Consider the following 26,359-nt stretch of genomic DNA (forward strand, 5'->3'; position numbering starts at 1 on the left):
CTTAGCTTCAGGCTGCTTAAATAGGGAAATCGAGAGTGTGAATTAAGGAAAGAGACACTGTTTTTTTATTTTTATTTTTTTTTAAGAAAGTTAGACCATACTCCTTGACCTTTCCATTTTAGAATACAACTTCTATAGGGATACTGTAATGGCATGGGAGTTTGGCTTCTCCTGTTAAGGTGGGTGGTGAGATTCTCCCTTTGTAACTTACAGCTGTTCTGTGCTCTGAGTACAAAATGTGGGTGGGCAGCCAGTCTCCTTGGACACATCTCCCACCCGAGCATGTTAGAGGAGAGCATTGAGAATTCAGGGAGTGCAGTTCTGGCTGCCAGAGCTCTCCTGCCTGGTCTCCCTTCCAGGGCCATGGAGATGCTGGGCATAAAGGTGGCATCTGAATTAGACTTGAGTAGCCACATATTAGCCCTACAGTTGGCACTTGGAAAGGTGAGCTGTGGGAGAAGAGTACTGAGAGGCCCTTTCTGCTTCCTTCTTGCAACATCTAATGTATTTAATTCTTTCAGGCCATATTGCAGGGCCAGGCTGTGCCATGCTGCAAAAGTGGTTAAGATATGTGTCAAGCCTCCATGATGAGATAACATCCATTAACTGGACTTCCCTTCCATGTTACCTCTAGCAGACCTTAATTCAAACCGTAAAACTCAATGACTCTTTGATTTTCAGTGATAATTCTTGAGCACATGTCAAGAGGCATTTTTTTTTTCTCTAGAATATATACAATATTAAAAATGGATTAGGCGGTTTTGATAGAACATTATATACTGTATTTTCTCTCTCTCTTTTAACATTTCCCTTATTGAAAAAAACCTGTCAACCCTCTAGCCATCTTCAGAGTCAGGGTTCTCATGTTATTGGGAGACTTGAAACTGCCCTGGGATGATCCCAGGTAACAGAATGCAGTCACCAAGAAAGGTTTCGAGGCCTGCAGGCCTCTGGTCAAGGCCAGGCCAGCACTGGGCCCGGATGCAGGTCTCCGCGGGGCGTGGGGTGTGCCTTCTGGCCAGGGAAGGAGATGCAGGCTCTGGAACCGGGCAGCTTCTGGCTCTGGTCCTAGGACTGCCACTTATGGGGCCAATGCATGGAAATCTTTGAGCCTTAGCTCCCTCTTCTGTGATAAGTCTGATGGTAAAACGTGAAGACTAGACATGTGGAGTTTGAAATGCACATTTCAAAAGAGATCAGATTAGGCTTCTGGATCTCTTATAAGCTTCTGTGCTCTTCCTTTCCTAAAAATATAGCACAGGTCATGTACTAAGGGAGCACTTTGTTCTCAAATTGCTGCAGGGAGAGGTTGCTTTTCCATGCTGGGAGGGAGGTGGCAAGGGGGCATGCCTTAGACACTCTTGGTGGTCTCCTGCACAGGCTGGATGCTGTTCATCTCCACAATAGGGACTTTCCTGGCTCTTTTGGCCTCCTGCTTTTCAAAGGCCTATGTAATATCCTCAAAAGTCCTGCCATGTGTAACGTTCTAGATGAAATTATTTGGTTTATAGGTATTGCATCCAGTGACTTTGAGAGAACTTCAGAAGTCTTAATAGTTTATCATCAAAATCATATATTTGCTCATAAGTAAAACAGAATTCCTTCCACTCTCCTCCCTCTTCTCTCTCTTTCTCAACCTGAGGAGTAGGGTGAAAAATGTGCAGGTAGAGGGTAGGGAGTTGGGGCGTGGTAAGGCATCATCTGGAAGTGAAGTGTGGGGGCACCAGGCTGGGCAACCCACCCTCCCAGGCCCCCTGGGTGCCCAGGCAGCCAAGGGCCTGCTCCCCCCAGCCTCCCAGGTGCTCTCGGCCCACGCTGCCTTGGGGAGAGTCAGCCAAGCACCCCTGGGGCCCTCCCTGAGACACTCTGACGGCCTTCGTGTTTCTCGTTTGTCACTCAGAGTTCGTTTTTCTTTTTCCATATTATTCTGCTGCTTTTTTTGTTTAACATTTTAGTTATGTATTTAGTCTTATGACTTTATTTTAAATTTCTATTTTATTTTGATTTTACTTGATGTATTGCACTTCATGCTGCCTTAATTGATCATTTTAATCTTTATGCTAATAGTTTATCTTGTCTTTTCTAGTTTGTCTCTTTGTTTTTAATTTTCTTTTTTAACATTTATGACGCTCAGAGGAAATCCTGTACTCTCGAGTCGAGAGGCTGGATGCTCTCTTCTCTCCCAGCGATGAGCCCTTGACACTGACAACTCTTGATGAGTTTTGTGGCAGGTCAGATGTTTTTAGAATCTAACACCCCACAAACATAGGGCCCCTCTCCCACTTCCTTCCACTACATTCAACTCTCTATCAAAATGCCTTTTGAGCATGTCGAGTATGAGGACACACATCATTCAATGTCTTTGTGCTCTTTTTGTAAAAGATTGTAGTAGAATATTTTGGGCAGGCTGGAATCTCTGCCCACAGACCTGATGGATTGCCAAGGCCCAAGCCTTAGGGTCGCCTTTCCCCAGTGCAGTGAGACCCTTCACCAACTCCCCCCACCCGGATGGCACATTGGATCGAGAAGCCCCTCCCCTGGTCCAGACATCTTCCTTAACTGACCATTTTCTCCTCACCACATTTGGCTCCACAGTACAGTTCTTTTCCAAATATTCTTTATATTGAGGATGTGAATCCCTGCTGCATTCTCCCTTACAATTTTTGTAATAAATCAACAGAGCTAACTAGTTTTCTGGTGAGTTCTGACAGCATTTGTAGAAAACCTGGTTTAGAAAGAAGGATGAGTTACCCAGGCTGTACCTTAGCTCTGCTGAATCCCTCCAGCCCCCTTTCAGGAAATGTCAGTCAGGCAGATGCGGGGGCTTCTACAGTTGTGAGTCCTGGCACATCCCTCCATGGGGCAGGTGCTTCTCTCGGAATACAAAGTCTGGGTTCTCTTATTGCTCATTTCTGAGCTTGCTCACCAACGCAGGGTATGCGTTGGTCACCTCGGGCGATCGCGGAGCTCTAGGGCTTGGCCTGGCTGAGATGACCGAAATGACTGTCAACCATGGACCCTGAGCACATCCAGCTGCGAACCGTGAAACAGAGGGCAGGTGGAGGACGGTGCCCTCCAGACCTAGCGGCCATCCTCAAACAACCTTCTCCCTCCAGGATTCCAAGGCTTGCCTTGCTCCAGGAGCTGAGGGCTCTGCTTCTCTGTCACAGGGGTAGTGATGGCAGATAAGGATCAGGAAATGATCGGACTTCGCAAGTAGGGAGGGCAAGTATGTAGATGGCGTTCTTTTTGATGGGTTTTGGAAAATTGCTTCGTTTCACTCTGTTTTGGTGATGCGTTAGCTCTGTTGTCACTGAGCCACATAGGTGTTTCATCCTGGAGACACGGAATGATGTGACATTTCTGTGACCAGGATAATGAGAAATGCATGTAGAGCTGTGCCTAGAACATAGAAGGGCTGCATGGGAACTTGTGGCTGTTACTGCTGTTTCTGGCGATGTTTAGTTAAACTGATCAGCAAACGTTTGTGAGGGCCTCGTTGGCCAGGCACTAGGAAAACAAGGTAAGAAGACCCAGTTCCTGCTCTCCTTGGGCTTTCAGTATAGTTGGAAGCACACACAGGCATGCAGAGTGCTTAGATTTTAATACACTGTGGTAATGTGTCTTGTGTAGTTTGGACATGCCTTTTGTGTGGCACGTTGTGTGGCATCACGTGGAGTACAGAGAACGTGACCAGACTGGGGCAGCCAGGGGAGCTGCTCGGCCTGAGTGACATCCAGGCCGCATCTCGAAGATGAGCAGGGTGTGGGAAACATGAAGGTAGGAGAGGGGTGTGTGCTTTAGGGAGTAGCTTGGTATTCCCGGGGCATAAACTATAAAGGGTTTGGAGGATGGGGACAGGGCCTCGTGGGCCAATACCGAGCACCCCGGGCTGTGACCTGCAGGGGCTGGGTGCTCAGCAGAAGGATGTGGTCAGGTTTGCGTTGAGCGGCCGTGCAGAGGGTGGCTTTGCGGGCGAAGTTGTGGTGGCAGTGCCTCGGGGCTGGGGTATACGGGGCGCCGAGCAGGCTGGGGAGTGGAGGATGGTGGTCGTGGCTTTTTCAGGCCCGTGGCATTCAGGTGGGCGTTAGAAAGCATTTCTTCCCGGCACAGGCCCAGCTTTTCTTGTGGCCTCACTTAGAGCTGTGGAGGCCAGCAGGGACTAACCCCAGAGGCCCACCACCACTGCAGATGTTGGTCTAAGTTGCATTATTTATTAATAATGTCCTAAGCTCCCCGACTGGAAGGGCTGCCCTCCCTGTGCATTCAGGCTTTTACTATAATTTGGAAGGGAGCTGGATGCATGGATGTGTGTTGGCGTTGACATTATAAAAGCTCAGTTTTGCCCCTTGCAGATTTAAATAATGGCCATGAGTGCTGAGTGTGTGACCTTCCCCCACCGCATGATTGTGAGTAGCCCTCAAGTGGAGTGTGAGGGTGAGGAGGGTGGGGAGGTGGTCATTGTGTAGGTGGAAAGTGGCAGTGGGGCTGGAGGAAGAGTATGATTTGGGCTGGTTTCCATGTTTGTTCTTTTAGCTGGTGGTTAGGAATATTGAAAAAGAATTTTTCTTCTATCCATATTGCTTAATGATGTGATCCACAATGAAAGGGGATCCTATCTCTAAATCTCTGCAGTTGGTTTGGCCCTAGTGAGACCGAATTTCAGCCAGAGAAGAGCACCTTACTAGACTGGCTGGTGCTCTGTCTTCTCAGCTGTGTGCAAATGCTAGCTCTCTTTGCTAGACACTTTCAAGGTTTTCATGCACGGTCTACTTTAGAGCTCATAACCAGCCTTAGAGGCACGGTCTACTTTAGAGCTCATAACCAGCCTTAGAGGAAGGTATAATGATTAACCTCATTTTCCAGATGAGAAAACTGAGGCTCACGGAAGGTAAATAACTTGTCCAGGGCCACAGGTTGTAAATGTCAGAGTTGGAACTTAAACTAAGGTCTGACTCACACCAGTGCTTTTCCCCACCATCCTATATTACCTGCATTTGTTAAAAGAAAAATTTTGACTTCAGTGTTTTTGGCAAAGCAGCCTTAGTATGTAACAGTTACGTGAAAATCCAAATTAGCTTATTGCAAAATAGAAGCAAAGACAGTTTAAGTAACTTTGTTTTGTCCTCGACTGTAATGTCTTTAGGTGGGCCTTAAATATTTTGTAGCTTTAAAAAAAAAAAAAAAAAATCATTTCTTAGGGTTTTTCTAAACAAAATTTTTTTTTTTTTTTTTTTTTTTGATTTGTCCATTATTGAGGTCACAAGAGGATATTAACTTGGGAAGGCTTAGCGGTTTCTGAACTGCATTAATAGTGCAAGGTCTACTGGGTTCAGAAATCTTGCAATAATCAGATCTGGGGTAGGTGCCTCTCTTGGCTCCAGGCTTTTTGTCTAAGCATGTGGAGAGGTTCTCCCTGACTTTTAGCAATCTTGCACGTTCCATATACTTCCTTCCCAGGAAGGGCAGATGGAAAATCATTAGCACGTCTCTCCTTCAGCAAACTGGTATTTCATCAAACCTGGGCTGGACTGGTTCTCAAGGCAGCCAGCCTTTCCTGTGGGATGGGGCACCTGGGGCTTGGCGCCCACCGTGAAATCAGCCCGCGTGCCCTGCTCTGCTGCAGAGGGGTCACCGTGAGCAGCACGCGCTGCCAACTTACTTTACCTGGCAGTGGTTCAGCTCTTTGACAGCCCTACCTCTGATTTAAACAAATTTGAGAAATATGTAAAGTTTTGGAAGCAGTTTTGCACTGATTTGATAAAAGAAACCACAAAACAGTGCAGCGCAGGTGTTGCGAATGTTTGAAAGCTGATTGAGGGAAGCAGATGGCTTTAGTCAGTGGCACCCAGCCAAAAGAGCAGGTGCTGGTCATGTGACCGCTGGTTACCACGGCAATCTGATTGCTCTTGGCGTGCAGATGAAAGGAAAGAGGCCCAGTGTTCAGCTGGAGTATTGTATAATTTGTGGCAGTTAGAGCGGAAATAAATGCGGGAAATGGAGCCTCATAGTAGGGGAGACTTCTGTCCATGTGTAGCGTAAACACTAGGACAGTTGGATGAGGAACTGTTGTATGGATTTTTTTTTTTTTTTAATTTAAAAAATATGTTTTCTGTGGATCTTTTGCGGACTTTTTTAGGACACTGGGTGCTCCTCTTCCTCCTTTTCTAAATAAAAAGAACTCTTTAATCCTCGTTGCTCTTTGCTATGATCTTGAATTGTTTTAAGCTGTTTCCTTATGCGGCTATTTATCATGCTCAAATTTTAACAAAACAAAATAAAAACATGCTCTGAGTGTTCTTTCAAAAGAGCTAAAGACTATAAATTATTGTATTTTTTGTTTGATAGATTTTAGGTGCATGATGGATACTTGATCATATTCACCATACTCTTGAAATATTTTATGTGATGCAGGCCTTACTTTTAAAAAAAGAAGAGAAAGCAAGCAAGCATAGAGATGCCTGGGCCTCTTCCTTTTATACTACCTGAGGTTGAGAAAACGCCACTGAACATACTCTGTCAGCACACTTTCCTGGGAATTTGCAAACTTCAATAGATAAACTTTTTAAAGGTTTTTGAAATATATCTTTTGTTTTCAAAATTCTTTGGAATTTTGGTCTCTCTAGAAATAGTGAAAAATAATCAACACTGAGTTTGGCTTATTTAAAATGTTGGAGAGCAAATTGGTCTTTGAAAACTCTGTTGCCAGTTTGGACACTGAAATGGAAGGTGGCACTAAGTGTGCATTCTAATAGGATGGCAAGTGAAGGTTCTAAAGGTGGTGGTAAACTTAAAAAAAAAAAAAAAGTTTTAAAAAATTTTCTTAAAGTGTATTCCTGTCTGTTGACTTAACGTAACATTCAAATAATTGTTCATGTTTGACAGAGACACACGACAAAATGTGTTTTAGTTATTGGGCTTACTTTGCTATATTTTTGTATTTCAGTAGCCTACTTTTTGGAAAGAAAGGCTAATTTTGATTATTTCAAAAAATACATTCCCCAGATAAAGTTCATTTTTAATTGAGAAAGTTCCATCAAGTAAAATTATGTAGAACGGGAAATTGTTACATATATTAGTTAGAGTTTGAAAGGTTGTAAGTTGGATAAAAATCTTGCTGGATCCTCTAAAAGAGAACACCCAGTAGCACTGGTCAAAAACAGGACTTAAATAGGTGCCTGTAAAACTACCCATAAAAGACACAAAAAAGAAGTTTCTTGTATTTTAATATTCCTTGACCATAAGTTTAAAAAAAAAAAAAAAGTGTTCTGCACCTAAAAAACTTGAAATCAAAACTAATTTTTAACCTGACTTTTCATTACACCTTGGTGTATTGGCAGTTTGCATCATCTAGGTGCACAGATACACTGTGGGTGGCATTAGGAGTTTTTGCACGCAATTTCTTTTTTAATTAGGTCAGATGTTTTCTAAATAAAGATCATCAATATGGGGTTTTGCCATGCAAACTTAGTAGAGAGCACCACATAACTCTTAAGTGGTCAGAATGTATTGATTTATAAATTGTCATTAATGCTTTCGGGATATTGATGTGTGAAATGTAAGGCATGGGGCGTGTGGAAAACCACATTTAAAAATGACCACTAAGCGATCCACTTTGCATTCTAGTAATAAGAAACCTGATTCAGAAGCAAGTGCTTTGAAGAAAAAGGTCAACAAGGGAAAAACAGAAGGTTCTGAAAATTCAGACTTAGAAAAAACACCCCCACCATCTCCTCCTCCTGAAGAAGACGACGACCCAGGTGTTCAGGTAATGTAGTTATTCTGCTACCCAAGCCCTGATTATGTAGCATGGGTAACTCTATACGGGCATGAAGTACAGCCCCAGACCTCCCTCTTTGTCACAGAGATGCTTTTAAGATGTCTTTGTTGTTGTCTGGGACATTTTATCCACAGTGATGGAGGCTGGAGAGCCAATGTGCAATTAAACTTCTGGCCAGACAGCCCTGGTTTTGCCGTCTTTGACTCCTATTATAACAAAGAAAAACGAGAATCTTTTTTTATTTCTGTAAACATATATTTTGATGTTTATATTTGTTATTGCTAAGATGCGGTTAGCATATTGTCAATATGTTGGTTCATTTAAAAGCTTCATTCACATTTTTAATCTTCTCTGAAGATTTGTTGCCTGTCAGTTGTTTTGTTTTTGTTCTGCAGAATAAAAGTCAAGAGGTAATTTGTAGCTTGTCCTAAGGTTTCTCACATCTGATGGCCAGAGTTGAGATATATACATGTCATACTAGAGTTTCTGTGAACAAATCAGTGACCCTCTGAATGGCAGTTCAGCAGAATTTTCCAGTATTAGATTCTCTTGACTTTTAGAAAAACTCATAGGAATCAGTTGAAAAAAACTAACCCCAAATGAGGCGGTTCTTGTGTGTGAAGCACACCGACTTCCCTGATTGGACTAAGAGGGATCCTTACGCATGACAGTTAAAGTTATTTCTCTGTTAGGTTCCCTGGGAGCGTGCCAGTGCCGTCCGCTGCGATGGCTGGGGATGGAACTTCCGCGAGTGCCGCGAGCTGTCAAAGGCAGTCCTTAGGCGTCCTGTCGGGACAGGGAGTCGGCCCCCCGGAAGCTCCAGTGGCTTCTCTCATCCTTTAGCACACACAGTACTGTCCACCTACACCCTTACCAAGTCACTCACAAGTCAGAAAACGGAATTTGTGATAGCAGCTCTATTCTAAAGAATTTCAGATATTTTTGGGTTTTGTGTAGTAGAATTCCCAGTTATCTATACTTCCCAGAATGGCCTAAGCTAAGAGGATCTGGAAGTGGGAGAGGGAGAGCGAGCAGCAGTACATGTATGTTTTGGTTCAGTCTGGTGTGTAACTAACAGTACCTCTGATAATTGGGGTTAATTTTGTTAATTTCCTTTTATTTTACACATCACTGAAAAGATACTGGGAAGGTAAGTAATTTTTTGTTTTTACTTTTAATTGCCTAGGGAGTTAAAAACTAGGGTATTTTAATGCTTTTGAATTTTGTTTTTATATTCGGGGTGTTTTTTCCTGATTGTGTTTACTTAAACTAGGACTTTTATGATAATAGTATTTGCATGATATTAAGAAGATTTATTCATACAACTCAAGAAGGTTCTCTGTCTCGGAAAGTTGCTATTTCCAAATACTGCTTCTATTGTTTAAAAGTCTGTTTGCATTAGTGCAGATAGAAATGGACTTTGTGAAATACTAGTTTTGGATTTTTTTTTTTTTCTTTTGCATGTCAGTTATAGAAAAATGCTAATAAATTCTAATGACCATCAGTGCAGCCTTTGTAATCGGCTGGCGCTTACCTGTTATGGGCTCAGTAGCTGCTACAAGCAATCCCACAAGCTCACCTGACTTTGAAGGCAGTGCTTTCTTGGTATCTCAGGCACATGAAATGGTGCCAGCTGGAGTTTATGATGTTTCTTCTGAGAACACATGCAGGGAAAGCTTAGGTGAAAATTCTTGGGTTTTGTGATTGATTTTAGACTTCAGTAAATGCCATATTAATTTTAACTAACTCAAAATTGTGTCAAAAGCCCCATAACAACAAAATCATAGAAACACATAAGTCTTCTCTTTAAATGATAATCAAGTATCCTAATGCAATCCAAGTTAAAAAATAAAATCCTCCAAAGTTGACCTAATATTTTAGTGTCAATTTGGAAGTTTTGCGTTATGGTTTACACACAATTCTTGCATCTCATTTTGATCCACAAAATTTTTTCAGATAATAGCATAACTGGCCATAATAGAAACATATTTGATAGTAAATTCTTTAATTTTTTAAATAACTAATTTATATTTGGAAATTTAACCTTGATACCCCAAATAAACAAAGATAAGATCAATTAGTATTTAGAAAATAGAGAAGTCATGTAACATTTTAAAAATGCAGAGGACATTGAGTTCTCATTTTATTTTGGGTTGTTTTTACTCTTAATAAGGGACCTCGTATACAGCACTTCACGAGCCCAGGCATTTTTGCACAGATGAGTGGTGATGAGAACCAATTTATGCTGCGGAGTTGATGTGAGGAGAAACTTTCACCATAGAAGCTGTGTCCACCAATGTGTAGAATTTTGTTTGTTTTTTTTTAAAAAAGAAAAGCTTGCTGTTTTTTTGACGGGACAATTTCTTTACTCTCAGAGTGGGATTAGCTACCCAAAGCTGTTTAGTTACCGATGCTGGAGGGCACCATGTGGCTCCAAGCATGGAAACCTGATAAAACATCCCAGAAGTGTCGTGCGTAGCACACTGCTCCTTATGGGAATAGTATAAAGATGAAAATATAAGTCGGTCCGTTTTAATTTAAATCGATATGTCAGATGAAACACACATACTGTGCTAAACATCGCAAAATGGAAATGCTGTTCTCGATAACAGTGTTTGTGTCCTAACGAAATTGGCAGGCTGAAAGGGGTGGAAAAGCGGGCGCCAGAGCAGCAGTTCTTTCCAGGCCAGCTTTGGAAAGAGAGGGCGGAAGTCATCCGCGCCAGTGGGGCCTTGTGGCCTTGTTGCTTTCTGGTGTTTCCTTTGGAGAGGTGGGGCTGCCTCATGCTGCCAGTGGCATTTGGCATCCGTACGTCCCATGGCCTGTGCTTGGGGCTTTAAACGAATTCCTTTACCTGGGTGTCGCAGCATCCTTGGGAGGCAGTTACCGTCTCGAATCTCATTCCACAGACCAGCAAACCAGGGCCCAAGGATGAGCTTATCCAAGGTTGCACTGGGTCGGGGCCTGTGCAGACAGGGGGCTCCCACGACGGCAAACTGCCTCCCGCGGAGTGGGCAGGGGGCGCAGACAGTGGCAGCCCCTCGGGTCCCTGACCTCTGTGCTGCAGAGGAGGGTCAGGACAGTGACCTCTGGCCCACTCGTTCAGGGACGCACGTTACTAAAGTGCACCCGCATGCGTGTCGTGTCACAGAGGTACTTGTGCCTGTGCAGCCACCACTGCCGGGGGCTCGGAGCTGAGGGTCTCGAGCAGCCCGCCCGGTGGTCTTGATGTGGTGAGCACACGTGACGAGCTGCCTCCCAGCCCCTTTTGAGAGAAGGGAGGGCACAGGCTCTGTAAAATAAAAATCCGTCTCCCCCCTCTTTGGGGAAAGGTGCTGGGGTTGCGACGGCCTGCCTCCTCGCTGGTCCTCGTGATGGGGGTTTGCCTCTCTCTGCCTTACTGTCCCAATTTTAAACTGCTTGTGTCTGCTAAATTCACAAGGCTTTTTAAAAAGTCTTATTTCCTAACTCTTAGAAAAAAATTTATATGTGTTGCTTTTCTCAGTGTTTTCATTTCTTCTGTGTGCTTTGCAAACTCATTCTGTAGCATGTAATATGCTCGCCTCTATCAGCAGTTTAAAACTTACATGTCATTTTCAAACTAGACTTTTATCACATACACATATTAATGAAAAGATTCTTTTCTCTCTTGAACTAGCTTACAAAATTAAATCTTTGTCAAAAAACATCAAACAGTATAGAGTTATTCTTAAACAAAAAGTGCATTTACTTCTCTCCCCAGCATTACCAGCTACTCACAATTTGGTGTGTATCTTTTCAGATTTTTTTTCTGTAATTGAAAACATATACATTCATTTTATTGGCCAATATTTTTTCAGGCATAGAGAATTGAACAAGACATACAGTGCCTTGAGCTTATGGAGTTTATATATAGATTCTTTCTGAAATAGAATCATAATCTACTTACTGTTATGTGACTTGTTTTCCTTTTCATTTAACAATTTATCTCAGAGATATTTCCAAGCTACATTAGATAGGCTACTAGAAGTGTAATTGCTGGCTCAAAGGGTTGGCATGCTTTAAATTTTTGATAGATATTCCCTCGTTGTCCTGCACAGGCTGTACTGGTTTGTATTTTGACCCACAGACGTGTGAGATGGGATACATAATCCTACCAACACTGGCTATTGTCCATCTTTTACTCTTTTGCATTTTAGAGTGGTAAAAATTAAATTAAAAAATATGAAATTACTTTTCATAGTCATTCATCATACATTCTGCCATTCGACCCTTCATCCCTTCAAACATTCAAGAATGTTTCTTTTAGGCCTAAGATTAAAATGCAAGCCTTCCATGTTAATGGCCTTCTGCAAATACTCTGGGTACCTTGCATGATAGTACCTTAGTGTTTGTATAGAACTTTATAGCTTATCGATCATCATCTAAGGCAACCACATTTTTTAAAAACTTTTTTTTTCATGGGAAATATTACAAAACATACAAAAGTAGAAAGAAGAGTATAGTGACTCCCTGTGTGTCTGTCACCCAACTTCAATGTTGCCTTCATGTGTGATTTGTCACAGTTGCTGAGCAAGGGTCCAGATTTTCTGTTATTTCCATTTTCCAGTAGCAGGTCATGTTGCTGAAAGTGACCGGGCGAGGGGTGTGCCAGGGGTCTGACCCCAGATTTCTCCCTGTTTCAATTATATTTGATTTACAGGGTTGAAGTTACAAGCTTTTCTTTAGATTGATTTTTTTTTTTTTTTTAATGTATCTTACCATGTAGAGAACATATAAAGGATGTCAGTGGCTGTTTTTTAAAATCCACTCTGTCGGGGTTTTGTTTTAGAAGCGACGTTCCAGCAGGCAGGTGAAGAGGAAGCGGTACACGGAGGACCTGGAGTTCAAGATCTCTGACGAGGAGGCAGAGGACGCCGAGGCGGCCGGGCGGGACTCGCCCTCCAACACCTCGCAGTCAGAGCAGCAGGTGAGCCCCAGACCCGGGCACCCAGGTGTGCCTGCCAAAGGCCGAGCTGAGAATGTTCCGGGCTTTCAGCGGGAGCGTTCACCTAACGCCAGCTCACGTCGCCTGTGAAATCAGTTGGTTAGCGGTATCTTTTAAAAGGCCCTGTTCGCTGAAATTTATTTTTATACTAGCCTGTGATGCGTAATTTGACACAATTTTGGAGAATTAATGGTCTCTGCTGAGGAAAAGTCAGAGCTAGGATACGAGGAGGCTGAATTCACCTCTGAGAATTCAGTGCTGTGGCTTCCAGGACTTTAATAAACCACTCAAGCTTGTCTCCTGCTGTTTGGCGCCATAAGAACCCCTTTATGAAATTACTGCCTCATAGTTCCCAGCAGGGCATACTTTATTTGTGCAATGTAAATGATGGATAAAATAGTCCGTATAAAATGTGTGTAGTAATATAGGATTGATTATTGTACAGATCTCTCTCTTTTTTTTAATAATGCTCTTTTCTTACCATTACTATACTTTAGTGAATAAACTGTATCCCATTGAAAAGTATATTAAATGCAGTTCTGTGTTTTGTTCAGTAATTTGTGCCATGTTAAGCTGTTCTATAATGTTTATAGATAAAAACTGCCTACAAGAATAGAATGATGAGTGTATTTGCCCTTTGGATATAGATGAAGAAAAATTTTTTATTTTTGACTGCTATCATGCAGAGATGATTTTCTCTTGGCAGCTAGAGTTTCTGAATACTCTCTGGTTTTAGGAGCCCATCCTATTCCATGTAATTAAGCCACATAATCATGAGATAATAAACACAGATCTTCCCTTTGCCTTTCTGGAGAGTGAGATTTTTGGTCTTTTTAGTTGTATTTCCCACTGGTGGTGATGTCATAGTTGGTAATTTAAAGGGTTTGGAGTTTAGGCAAAAGGAAATGATTTCTTGCTTTTATAGTTTAGAATGAAATGTTTTCCTTTTGGATTGACTTGTACTATTTTATTTTTTAGGAATCTGTTGATGCAGAAGGCCCAGTGGTAGAAAAAATCATGAGTAGTCGTTCAGTAAAAAAACAGGTAAACGCCATTCCGAGTGATCAAAATCTGTGGTGTGTGTGCGACTCTTGAATTATTTTTTGCTTTATAATTTTCTTTTAAAATTCCACTATTGTGAAATAAAATGTCTGGTGATATTTCTAATCCTGTCAGATTTATTAGTGCAGTGTAAATCTTTAGCCCCAAATGAAGTTAAAATATATCAAATGATCAATGCTTTGGTAATACCATTTAGAATAGGAAAGACACTCAAAAGTCTTCAAAGAAATGTGTAGCACTTTTAGCATTAATAGACTGCCTTTATTGATAAATATCATTCATAAAAATCATAAGCATGGATCTACCTCTCATCTTTGTTAAGAAGGCACCCCACCCCACGGTAGAATGGAAATTAGGTTTATTGTTTTAACGCGTAGGTGTTTTCTCATACTTTTGGTAACATTTTTTCATACACAATTGAAATATTCATTGGGATCTTTATTGACAGTGCAGAGGTGAAGTGCAGGGCTATTTCAGTATAATTTTTGAAGATAATTTGACTTACTCTTCAGAATTATTCAACATTTGTGCTGATCTGGGAAGGCAAGCTTAAGTCCCACTCCGTAGCCTGACATCCTTGCCACCGGGTTCTCTCTTGCTCCTCACAGAGAATTCCAGTAGCACTGTGCCTTTTTTCACAGATGGAGATCCCCCCACCGGACCCCAACCACCTCCTTTCTTGCCCTGATTAAGAAAATGCTTTACGTGGTTTGAGGAGTCACGTAGGCCTCAGGCTGCCTTTACACATGCCAGAATACAGTTTTCCATCTCTCTAGACAGTGGTCTCCATTGGCTATATGTGCCTGCCTTTCAGCTTGAATCTTTGCCAAACCCACATTGTTCTTTTTATTTGCTTTCAAGGTGGAAGAAGTACAACTTCATTATTTTGACATGTGAAAGAGGCTTCTTTTCTTGGTAAAATTTAGACAGAGTGCAACTTCTCAGTCAGAGAGGTGAGGGATGGTAGAATTACAGGACCTAAAGTGAACTCACAGGCTTCTCAAATAGAAAAGCTTTACTGTTCAAATGCTCTTGTCTAGAGATCTTTGAAATTTTCATTGCAGTGGCAGTAAACTGCTCTTCATTTGTTGCAGTACCATTTGCTTTTCTGTTGTGTGATTCAAGGTATGGGTTTTTATCAGCAAATGCAACTCTAGTTCATTTGAAAATAAACAAGAGCCAACATATCAAGATATTTTCAAGTTGAGTTGAAGGGGTGGGGAATGTGGTGGGCTATCCATGACTCTTTGAAAGTGAAAATTTCCTCTGATGAATCAAATGTTAAAATCTCAGCCAAGTTTCCCACCTATTCCAGCAGAAAGGAGCACTATTTAATTCATTAGAAACGTTGCATTTCTGTCCTACTAATGACTGCGCAACTGTTCATTTGTCAATTGTAGATATATGGTAAAATTTAAATACTTGACGTGCTTTAAAGAATAATCCCCTTCACTGAATTGGATTGACTTGTTTGAGTAAATAGCTTGTGGTTTGGATGGGGTATATTAATTTTCATTCAACTGATAGTACTTCAGTCTGCATGCTCAGCAGGTTTGAGGGTTGCAAATCATAATTAGCTCTATTATTCAGAGAATAATTACTTAGATTTTGCATTATGTAGGACATTGCTTTTTCTTTCTATTTTGCCCACTATAGAATTTGTTTTTGTTTTTGTTTTTTTAAATTACCCTTAAAGATATGGGTCTATGGTTTAGGAAATAGGTATTGTCACCATTTACAGATTAACCAGGTTTTCTCTCATCATAGGAGATTAAAAATCACCATGACTGTACATGTGGGTGGTGCATTTGTGGAACTGGGGAATTTGGGGATGAAGAAAATTAATGGGAAGGTTCCTCCGGAAGGGGTGGTAGGCCTTGAGGCATGATGTAAAAGTAAGGAAGAGGGGTGGAACTCCTTGAGCTGCTTGTAGAGTCCTGGTATTTCTCAGAGGGCCATCAAGAAACATCAGAAGGCACCCAACGTTAGATGATACCAGCTTTTTAAACTGCTGATGTTCTCAAAATAGTTGCTTTCGTTATCAGTTTTAATAACATTGGGGGCAACTACACATAGAAACAAAAGGAAATTTCAGACTTTTCTGTGGGTTCCAGTTGGGCCTGCTGGTCTGTCTCCAATGACCGTGAATAATTTAAAATGGGCCCTGAGGAGGTGTCTTCACCCCCCCCCCCCCGAAGCTCTCAGGCCCCTGCCTCTCAGCCCTCTGACCCCAAACAGTGCCTGGCACATGGCAGGGGCTCAGTTAATGTTTCCAAGTGGAGTTCACCTCGTCAGTGCAGCCTACAAAGGCGCCTTTTCTAAATCGGCGTGGCTCAGGCATTCTTGCCATGATGAAACCACGGTAATGTGTGTGAGACCCGGTGGAAAGGACACGGTGGATGCTTGTATTTGAATTTTGAGGCAAATAGAAGAATGGACTCTTGTACTGAATAAAGGCTAATTCTTTTAAGTTTTCCATGTTCGGTCATTCTGTAGCCCTTTCTACCTTGAGCCATCCATCTTTGGGGAACAACAGTTCAAATCCTTTTTTGTCCAAGGCCAAAAAAGTTTTAAAAGTGAATTTTGACTGTATTCCTTAGAACTAATTTTAAGTTAACTACATGATAGATTTTCTTTAAGAGCTTATTTTAAATTTTGCTGTTTGTTTTAATCCTCTTTAGCTGAACCCAGTAATGAGACAGACAGAGAGAGAGAGAGAGAAAAAGAAAGGCAGAACTCTTAATCTCATCCAATGCCGTTTCCTTATTTCCTCCTAAGTGAGGTGTGGTTTGGAATCTCTGGTACAGTGTACAGTGTATTTTGGGCCAGAAGTGGGAAGGAATTCCTGTCTGGATCTTGTTGCTATCCTTTGCTGAGGTGCTTTCTTATTCTTTTGCACATTAATTAACAAATTTTCCTTTTTTTGCCTTAAAGGTTAGCTTTGTTTCTCCAGCGTGCCTATTTAATTTAGCCATAGGATGTTTAGGAAAGGTCACTCGTTCTTTTAGGCCACAAGGATTATCATTTGCTGAATAGTTGTTTTGGATCCAAGTGAAAAAAGGGGTTGATTTATTGCCTGATCAAGCTTTCTGGTTCATGGGAACAGTGGGACAAATATGGCCTCATATGTTTGGAACTTCAAATTTCATATGAATACTAAGGATTTCCGTAGACTATTTTTGGAGTCTAAAGAAAAGTTATACACATTTCTCAGAAATACTTTGTTGAACACATACAGTTACTTCAGCGGGCTCTCAACTTTAATGGTAACTGTCTAAGAAAGAAGTTTGAGTGTTCCCTGTGTGAAAATAGTGCTTTGACCCATTTACTCGTCAGATGAGCTCATTATAGAATGGCTCCTGGAGTTTGTTGGGTGCTGACAGGGGCTCTTTTTGGCCATCACCAGAGGCTGGTCAAACACTGCCATTCCGTGAATAATTAAATGGTGCTCCTGAAGGGTTACAAATTCACACACTTTTGTTAACTGCTCTGCTATTAGTAAAGCAGAAGAGGTCAATGGGATCACATTTATATAAAACAAAAGGGAGAAAACAGCTTTATTTCTAGTTCTAGGGGCAAGAAGGAGGCACTGGAATCTGTGTGGATGGTTGAGGCACAGGGTTCTCTTTTGGAATAGGCCCCAGCTCCAGGTGCTGCCACATTAGGTCTCAGAACCTAACCGGCTTCTCCCAGAGCTCTGTAGACTGTTGTGAGGCAACTCCACAGTGGTGTTCCAGAGGAATAGTTGACGGTGACAAGAAAATGGGTGTTGGTAAGAGTTGGGGACAGTTGGCTGTGGTAAGAGTCCAGGCTTTCTGGGAATGGAATTGTGATAGAATGAAAACTGTCTTTTCAGTAAAAGAGCTGGTCCTGTGGGCCTTTATAAAAGGCCCACTAAGAACTTATGGGACAGTGGGACCATTACAATGAGAGTGAAAGGGCAGTAGGAAGAAAAGATCGGGAAGAAGGAAATCGTAGGACATAGGAATGATAAGGCTAGTCCTTTTACTACCTCAACGGTGCATAATTTTGAAAATTTCTTTCATAATTTAAAGAAATATAGTGAGTATCGAAAGAGGTAAAACAGGACATGAGGCCTTTCAGCTCCTTTCTAGGCTTGCATTTCGTGAAATGTCATAAGAAGCATCCAACTATCTAGTCCCATCCTTGTCTTCCATCTTCCCTGGTCTTCCTCTGTCTTCCTCTTTGCCCTTCTCCTGAAATCTCTAGTTCTGTGCAAAGATTATATATCTCTAAGTCATAGCTGAGATGTGAGGCAGAACAGGGGATAGTGGATTAGGAGAAGGTGAGCTGCTTCCTGGAGGGATTGTCACCTAGAATTTACCTATAAATGAATTCCAGGTTTTTCTCTTGAGGGCATCCAATGTACTTTTTTTTTTTTTTTTCTTTTCAACTTGAACAAGACTAAAAGTCTGGGACATAGATGGTGTCTTGAATACATTGATTCAAAAAATGGGCTTATGGCAGTGGCCTCTCATAGATGTGTTAGGGTCGAACCAGCTATCAGTGGGTTTTGACCACAATCCTGGATGTCCTGTTTTTTTTTTATCTGTGGTCTCTAGGCAGGTGAGAAAAACTGTTTGAATTTCAGATTTAACTGATACAGGTGAGGGTGTCAAAGAAAAGTTACATTCACGATCTTCGACAATAGTTTGGAGGTTAGGGATTGAGGGAAAGAACAGGTCCTATGCCAGCTTGTTATCGTGCAGAAGCCTTTGCTCTTTTGTGTGGTCTCGGCCATGTTCCCACTTGCCTTTATTTTCTTCGAGGCCTCTCTAAGGCAGCTCAGCAGCCACACATGACCCCCAAGGCAGGCTTGCGTGCTCTCGTAAGCGTGTCAAAGCAATCCCCAAACATCTGTAAATGCTGTTTATGTTTTACATCCCTGATTTATCTGATCAGCTGTTCCAGAAGAAAATTACATATTACAACTTGTTTAACACCCTAAAACCAAAAGAAAAAAAAAAAAGCACATTGAAAAGAGATACCTGAAATATCCTCTAAGTGCTGCCTTGTACATCCACCAAGGTAGGTGCGATCAGGGGAGATGTCAAAGATTATCTTACCACTGAGGACTCGATGTGGCTGACAGGTATCACAGTTTCAGCCTTACCTCAATGCACTATTTAGTGCATTAATTTTATTTGGCTGCTATGTGTGTGAGACATCTTGTCTGAGAGATTTTAATTGTACCATTGAGGAAAACTAAAGCTGTGACTACTGATGCGTTGAAATTTCAGCATCAGAACAAGGCTCTGTTTTATATGCTTTCCTGTTTAGAGTTATTAACTATATGGAGGAATAAATGTCTTTTAAATATTTTAAAACATTACAAAACCCACAATGTAAAGTTGCCATGAGGCAGCCAAAAATAATACATATGGCATTCAGGAGAGCAGTTGCTAATTGGCTGCTGCCTGAGAAAATGGTACACTTGGCGTCTACTTAACACTGTGGGTTTGGCCGAAAGCCAGATTTGGGGTCAGGTTGTTGTGAATGAAGCTGTGTGTGGTTAGGGAGGAGTTAAAGTGATTCATGTCCTAGAAGTCAGGCACACCGCGCCGAGGAGTGTGTCCCTCGGCTTCTCCCGGGCTCCTGCCTGATCACGACGGCCCCTTCCCTAAAAAAAACTCACGTGCTGCCTCTATCCTCTCTTGGGAAGCAAGAATCATGTTTGAAATATTCTAATAGGTGATTTCAAGTGTGCTCCTGAAATTTTCTTTTGTTACAGAAGGAATCTGGAGAGGAGGTAGAAGTTGAAGAATTCTATGTGAAATACAAAAACTTGTAAGTAAATTATTTTTTTTTTAAGTGGGGTGGGGATAGATTTTATTTTCAAAGCACTCAATTTTTAAAAAAAATAATTGGGAAATTTTTAAAAATAATACTTGGGAACCGGGAAACTTTGGTATGGTTTATTAGTGTCTTGGGGGCCATCACCTACTAACTTTTGTTATCTTTGATATTTTATGAATTTCCTTTTTCTGGAAAGGGTGTTAATAGATGTAAAATTGACTGACTGTGTTATATAATCAGGAAGTTCTCTTTGAGGGGACAAAAACTTGTATAATAGTAGAACAATGAGTAAAAATATTATTTATCCTCTGAGAATGAATTTTCCTTTCTGGGGCCTGTCTGCACCCCCTCATCTTTATGTGGGAAGTCCGGCGTTTGAGATGGGAACTTTACTACCAGCAAACGGCTCTAGAAAATCAGTGACATCACTGATATTTTTAAATGCAGTGAATTAGAGTTTTGTTTATCTGGGCTATTTTTTGTGTCTGATCTTTTTTGTGGGTTTGAGTTTATATAACTTTTTAAAAAATGGAAATAAAAAACACAGAGGGTTGTGGCCTTCATTGACTCTGCGTTGTAGATATAGACAGCATCCCTGGTGTCCTCTGCAAGAGGAGGAGTGAAAAAAAATTATTGGAGGCAACTGGTAAAGCCTATTGGTATTGTCAGTGCATGGGTGAGTCCTTTAACTACGGTTAACCATACACATTTAGGATGATTTTGGATGATCCAGAGTCATCAAGTTTATGAAAAAGCCAGGAAACTATATCAGAGCCAGGTCCGTGAAGACCATGTAAATATTTTCATGTTTTTGTTAGACTGAGACTCAAATCTTAGCCTACATTCCATGTAGCAGAGATTTGTCAAGCTTTCTAGCCTTTTTCATAATGGCATGGCCCTCTACTCAGGGTCTACTCTGGTTTGACTTGGCACAAAGTACTGGCTCTGGAATCAAGTCCCCTGGGTGCTGCTGCCACCAGATATGGGCAGGTGTCTTCACCTCTTCAGGTCTTGGACCCCCCCACCTGAAAAGTGAGCGTGCTGGGACTTGGTGTGGATGTTTTCTTCCAGATCTATAGTTCCGTGCTCCTCCCTGCAGAGGGACGAGGCTGCGCAGATGGCCCACTCTTGTTAGCGTTCTCTAAACTAGCTTTGCAAAAGTGTGCCACAGGAAACATAGAAGTCAGTGTTAGGACAAATCTGTATGTTAGGAAATTATTTGTTTTCATAAGTCTTAGGAGTCTCTTAGTATATAACAGCTCTGGAGTGGCTTGAAGAACAAATACAACACATTTGGGACCACTTTGGTGAGCCAGCATAGCAGTTGTCCTGCTGAAGAAAACCGAGGCTGTTCTCCAGCCTAAATAACAATCACAGCATAAGGACAAAAACATTCTCTGATAACGTGGGAATTAAATTTTATAGTGCCCCTTTTAAGACAAAGAACCATATTCACAAGTTCTAGAGTTTAAAGAGAGGCCTCTGTGAGTTGGAGTCTAAACAGCTTGAAAACATTGGCTCCACCCTAGGAAGAGGGAAGCAGCAGGCCCCGTGACTCCTGTCGTCGGCCACGCTCCGCTCGGTGCTAAGTCAATAGACCGACGTGCTTCTGAGGAAGTGTGGGAGCCACGCCTTTCACCGAGTAAAAAGACAGCATCTCTCTGGCGTGTCACTGTGAGAGTTCAAGGAAATAGAGTCTGGCAATAAAAAGTACCCAGTAGATATTAGCTGTCATCATTTTCTCCTCAGAACGTGCTGAACTCACACGCGTGGAAATGATGGGTGTTAACCCGGTTTCCTGTAGCTGTGTGGGGAGAGCGGGTAAGGACGGGTGAGGAGCAGAGACGAGTGGGCCAGAGGGTGGCAGTTCTTGTGCACATTTACCAAATCAGACCCGGAGCCAAGGACTTTAAGCATTGATGGCCTCAAAATGGCTCCAATAGATAGACGTCCAAGTCGGTGTGTGGCAGTGGGCCGGAGGTGCGTCCATTCATGTGAAACATTTAATGTGGCCCGTAAACCCCAGAGAAGCACAGTCTCCTGGCCAGACACCGTTGCCGTCCTCGGTCCTCATCTGAGATGAGGAATAGTCGTCCTAAAAGGTGGCTTTCCTGTGTGATAGACACTATTGAGATTTGAGGGACTATTAAATATGATAATGGTTGCCAAATGATGAATTGCCATTCCACCATTCCTTTTAAACTTATGAGTTGGATTTCTATTATGAGGAAGAGCTTTACCTTCTTGCCCATTTATTTATAGCTGTGGACTTGTGGATGCTTATTTTTTTCAATGAGTCATGATTCTTTACCATCATATTGTTATGTGCTTTGCTCTCATCACCCCAGATGTGTCCAGTGGAAGCCCCTTCAAGCTGGCTCCTGGGTCCTTTTCTGTAGTTCCCGTCATTCTTTGATTGCTTCCCTATTCTCTGGCCCCATGAGATGTCCAATTTTGTCTTGTAATTTCCCTATTTCCATCCTAGAATCAGCTAATTTTCCAAGGAGCCCTGGTTGTTTTTAGTAGATTTGGGCACTAGGGCACTTACTGCTACCTGGGAGCTGTTGCTTCTAGGACCTGGCAGCAGACAGGGCTGGGAGGTGTGTGTGTGTTTTTGTGCACACTCACCCACACGTGAGTGGATAGATGTGCACACACATAAATATATGCATATATATACACATACATATTTATGTTTATTATATATAAAAATACATACACATCTCTATCTAGCTATCAACAACAGGAAACAGTGTCTTTCTATTGATACTTCCAGTTCTAGTCCGACACCATTGGGTTCCGTCCATTCTTTCCTTACTGGTAACTCTCTTTCCAACTATGAGAAAACCTCGCTCTGATGATTCATAACGTATTTGCTTTTTTTTTCAATACCAGGTTATACAGGAAGTGGTTTCAGAATAACTAGCCCATATTTCTGTGAAAAAGGAGCCCACTACTAGCGTTCAGTATTTATTTGAGTTTTTTTGTCTTTGACTCAAGGACACATAGGCTAAATACTTGGTTCATAATCTCCTCGGGTTGGTTTTTCTTCCTCTTCCCGTCCCCCTTCAGTGGGGTTATGTTACTTACTGGATATTACGTGGGGTTCATTTGCTTCTGTTTGTCTTACATTTTAGCCCCCCTCCCCCTATCCTTGTTGATTTTATGTGTTTTCTTTTTTCAAGTTAGTGAACATGAACATGGTTAAAAAGGTCAGAACTGGACCCAAAAGGACGCTCAGAGACATGCCATCCTGGCTTCCTTCTTTCCTTTCTACGCTGTTCCTACCCACCCCCTCAGTACCCTCAGGTTGTCTCTTGTAACTTTTGCATGTGTATGCAGCTGGAAACATTTTATTTCCTTTTCTTTCTTACACAAAAGATAGCGTATTATCAGTACGCTTTTGCACTTTGCTTTCTTCACCCTACTGTATTCTGGCCCTTCCTCATTCTGTGTTCCGGCTGCTGATCCTCCACCGTGTGGCTGCGCTAGAGGTTCCTCAGAGGTCTCCTGTGGGCGTGGGCCACAGTGGTCAGACATTAGTGACATACATAGATGGTTGCTGATATTTTAGTTACAAATAATGCTGCCATGTGTATTCTCACACCTGTGTATTTTAAAATTGTTGGATGCATAGCATCAGGTTGACTTCCTACAGTAGGACTTCTAGGACAAAAGGTGAAAGTATACGTGTAGTTCTGTTAGGTATTACCAAATTCTCTCCCATAAGGACTTCAGCAGTTTGCATTCCTACCACCCGTCTATGGGAGCACCTATTTCTCCACAATCTTTCCAACATGGCAGGTTTTACTCTTTAATTTTTTAGAGAAGTTGTATCTCAGTGTAGTTTTTTTTTTTTTCTTTCTTTCTGGCAGTTTTGATTCTCATACAGTCCATCCAAAGTGTACCATCAGTGGTTCACAGTATCATCACGTGGTTGTGCATTCCTCACCACAATCAATTTTAGAACATTGTCATTACAAAAACAAAAAAGAAACCCTGCAGTGTAGTTTTAATTGACATTTCTCTTATTATGAATGAGAGAGAACTTTTTTCATAAGTTGAATGGCTCTTTTTTTATCTTTTTTAAAAAAATCACCTGTTCATGTCTTTTGTCCTCTTTCATACTGTACATCCCTCAGTTTTTAAGGGTTCTTCCCATCGTGGGAATATTAGTCCTTTATCTGTGTTTATTGTTGCAAAAAATGTTTCCCAGTTTCAGTTGTCCTTTTACTTTATTTATGGTGCTTACTGCATTGTAAAAGCTTTTAAAGTATTTTGTGTATTTAGATTTATTAATCTTTCCTTTTATTGCTTCTGGCTTTTAAGTCATAGTTAGAAAGCCTTTTCCTACACTCAGGATAAAGTCCATGTTTTCTTCTAATACTTCTGTATGGTTTCATTTTTAACATTTAGGTGCCTAATCCATTTGGTGTTTATTTTTATGTATGGCGTAAGGTCTGGATATAACTTGATTCTTTTGCAAGTGGGTACCAGTTGTTCCAACACTATCATTTAAAAGTCCATATTTGCCCCCATGATTTGTGATGCAACTATTACCATGTACTGAAGCTACGTGTTAATTTGTCTCTGTATCTGTACTTTACTCTAATCCTTTGATCTATCTGTCTATTTATAAGCCAGAACCACACTCATTTACTTATAGAGGCTTTATAGTATATTTTACTATCTGGTACATCTAGTTTTGCCCTAATAGTTTTTCTTTTTTTAATGTCTTCCTGGCTATTCTTACATGTTTGTTTTTATATATAAAGTCCAGTGTTAAGTTGTCCATGTTCATGAAAACACTTGTTTGTATTTTCTTTGGATTGTGTTAAATTTACTAATTCATGATTTATAAAGACAAGTAAATATGTCTTTCCATTTGTTCAAGTCTACTTTTGTGTCTTTTTGAGTGCTTTAAATATTTCCTTATGTCAGTTTTGCACATTTCCTATTAAATTAATTCGAGTATTTTATCTTGGTTGGTATTGTAAATGAGATTTCCTCTAGTATTACCTTCTGATTAGTTATTATTTATATGAATGTAGGCTTCTTGATTTCTCTATATTTGTTTTATATCCTGCTACATTACTGAATTATTTTATTGTTTGAATTAGTTTTCTAACTGATTCTCCTGGGTTCTCTAGGTATGTATCATATTGTCCAAAAATAGAGATAGTTTTTCTTCTTATATTCCAATTATTATGCCTCTTACTGATTCCTCTTGCCTAATTGCATTGGTTAATATCTCAAATACAATAGTGAATGATAGTGGACATAGTGGGCTACCTTGTCTTGTTTTTGATTCTAATGAAAAAGCCTGTGGTAATTTCCCATTTAGTAAGATCCTGGCTTTAGTACAAAGGTCTATATATTTTATTATGTTAATGAAGTACCTATTAATTCCTATTTTTAAAAAATCCAAAACGGGTATTGAATTTTTCATCATATTTGGAGATAATTGTGTGATTTTTTTTCTCCTTAGATTTACTAATATTGTGTAGTTTTAAAATGGATTTCATCATTTGTGTTTTAAAATGAAATTTTATTTTCCAAAGTGACCAAAAATTGTATTGTATGTAGGGACTATTTCTTATTAGCTTCCTAATATTTTAATTAGAATTTACTGCTTCATTAACATTATTCTTATGTTTTTGTGCTAGTCTTCCAGGACTATCTTTTTCACCCCTTAATTATCTACTAAGACATAGCAGTCCACCTTTGGCCCTTTTTCATATCCTTACTCCCCCTGATTTAGCTTTCTTGGTGGGTTCTTATCAGGGAGGCACTGATGGAAAAAAAGTGGAGTCACTGTGAAAATTTCAGCCTTGTTTCTAGGAGGTAGAACTGGGGCTGGACCCAGTTCTTAAGTGCCTGTCTCCAGCTCATGTCCACACTGGTGGTGTGCAAAAAGCGTTTTCACCTCAGCCAAGACGAGAAGACTGATTACACATATGCCATTTTCTAATCAAGTAATTAGGAGACTCCATAGGCTGTTTTTATAATATTTGTTTCTGATTATGACAGTTACATATTATTTATCAGGAAATTTGGAAAATATAAGTTGAAAGTAGAAAATAAAATACTAACAATCTTAGCATCCAAACTGATCATCATTAACATTTTGATGCATTTTCGTCTGGTCTATTGTGTGTTTATACAGGGTCTAAAGCAGTTCATATCTGTTTAAGGCATATGTATTTACAGTCCTTTTCTCCCTCAACCAATTCTAGAAGAACTAAATCAGGCCTACCTTTGAACATGCATATTAGAACTTATGCAAATGTAAATTATAAGAAGCTCAATATCATAAGCATTTTCCATATCACTAATCATTTTTGGAAGTTTTTTTTAAAAACTGTTACATAATTTCTAAGAGCAGTATTACCTTGATTTTATAATAGCTGTGTATTCCAGGATCTCGTTTCTTTTTATTATCATCAACAGAAAGAGAAGTAATAGACAATCAGGGCTTTTAGGGGATGAGAAAGGATTATAGTACAAAAGAATATTGAAATACCAAACAAAAGAATGTCAGAGTTTCCATAAAACATTGACTATGTACCTGTGAGCCTCGGGAAGGAAAAAAGGAGGATGAAGCAAATTCAAGTTAAGGGTAGGGAGGATACAGCAGGATCCGGGAGCAGACGGACGGTGAATCTGGAAAGGAGGGGACTTGCAAGGACAGGGTCAATGTTAGGTAGAGAAAGAATTCACAAGGATGTCATTTC

The 26,359-nt window shown here is 40.9% G+C and overlaps 1 protein-coding gene across 4 annotated transcripts in view; it reads left to right on the plus strand.

The window, feature by feature from the left end:
- Positions 1–26,359, plus strand: part of CHD7 (chromodomain helicase DNA binding protein 7) — a 184,457-nt gene that overhangs the window by 111,811 nt on the left and 46,287 nt on the right. For all 4 annotated transcript variants that reach the window (XM_037803279.1, XM_037803280.1, XM_037803282.1 and 1 more), the window contains 4 exons: positions 7,627–7,768; positions 12,591–12,728; positions 13,725–13,790; positions 19,561–19,616. In XM_037803279.1, coding sequence (XP_037659207.1) covers positions 7,627–7,768; positions 12,591–12,728; positions 13,725–13,790; positions 19,561–19,616 — 402 coding nt within the window. The remainder of the gene's footprint in view (positions 1–7,626; positions 7,769–12,590; positions 12,729–13,724; positions 13,791–19,560; positions 19,617–26,359) is intronic.

This window comes from Choloepus didactylus, chromosome 14, assembly GCF_015220235.1.
Source record: "Choloepus didactylus isolate mChoDid1 chromosome 14, mChoDid1.pri, whole genome shotgun sequence".
Classification (NCBI taxonomy): domain Eukaryota; kingdom Metazoa; phylum Chordata; class Mammalia; order Pilosa; family Megalonychidae; genus Choloepus; species Choloepus didactylus.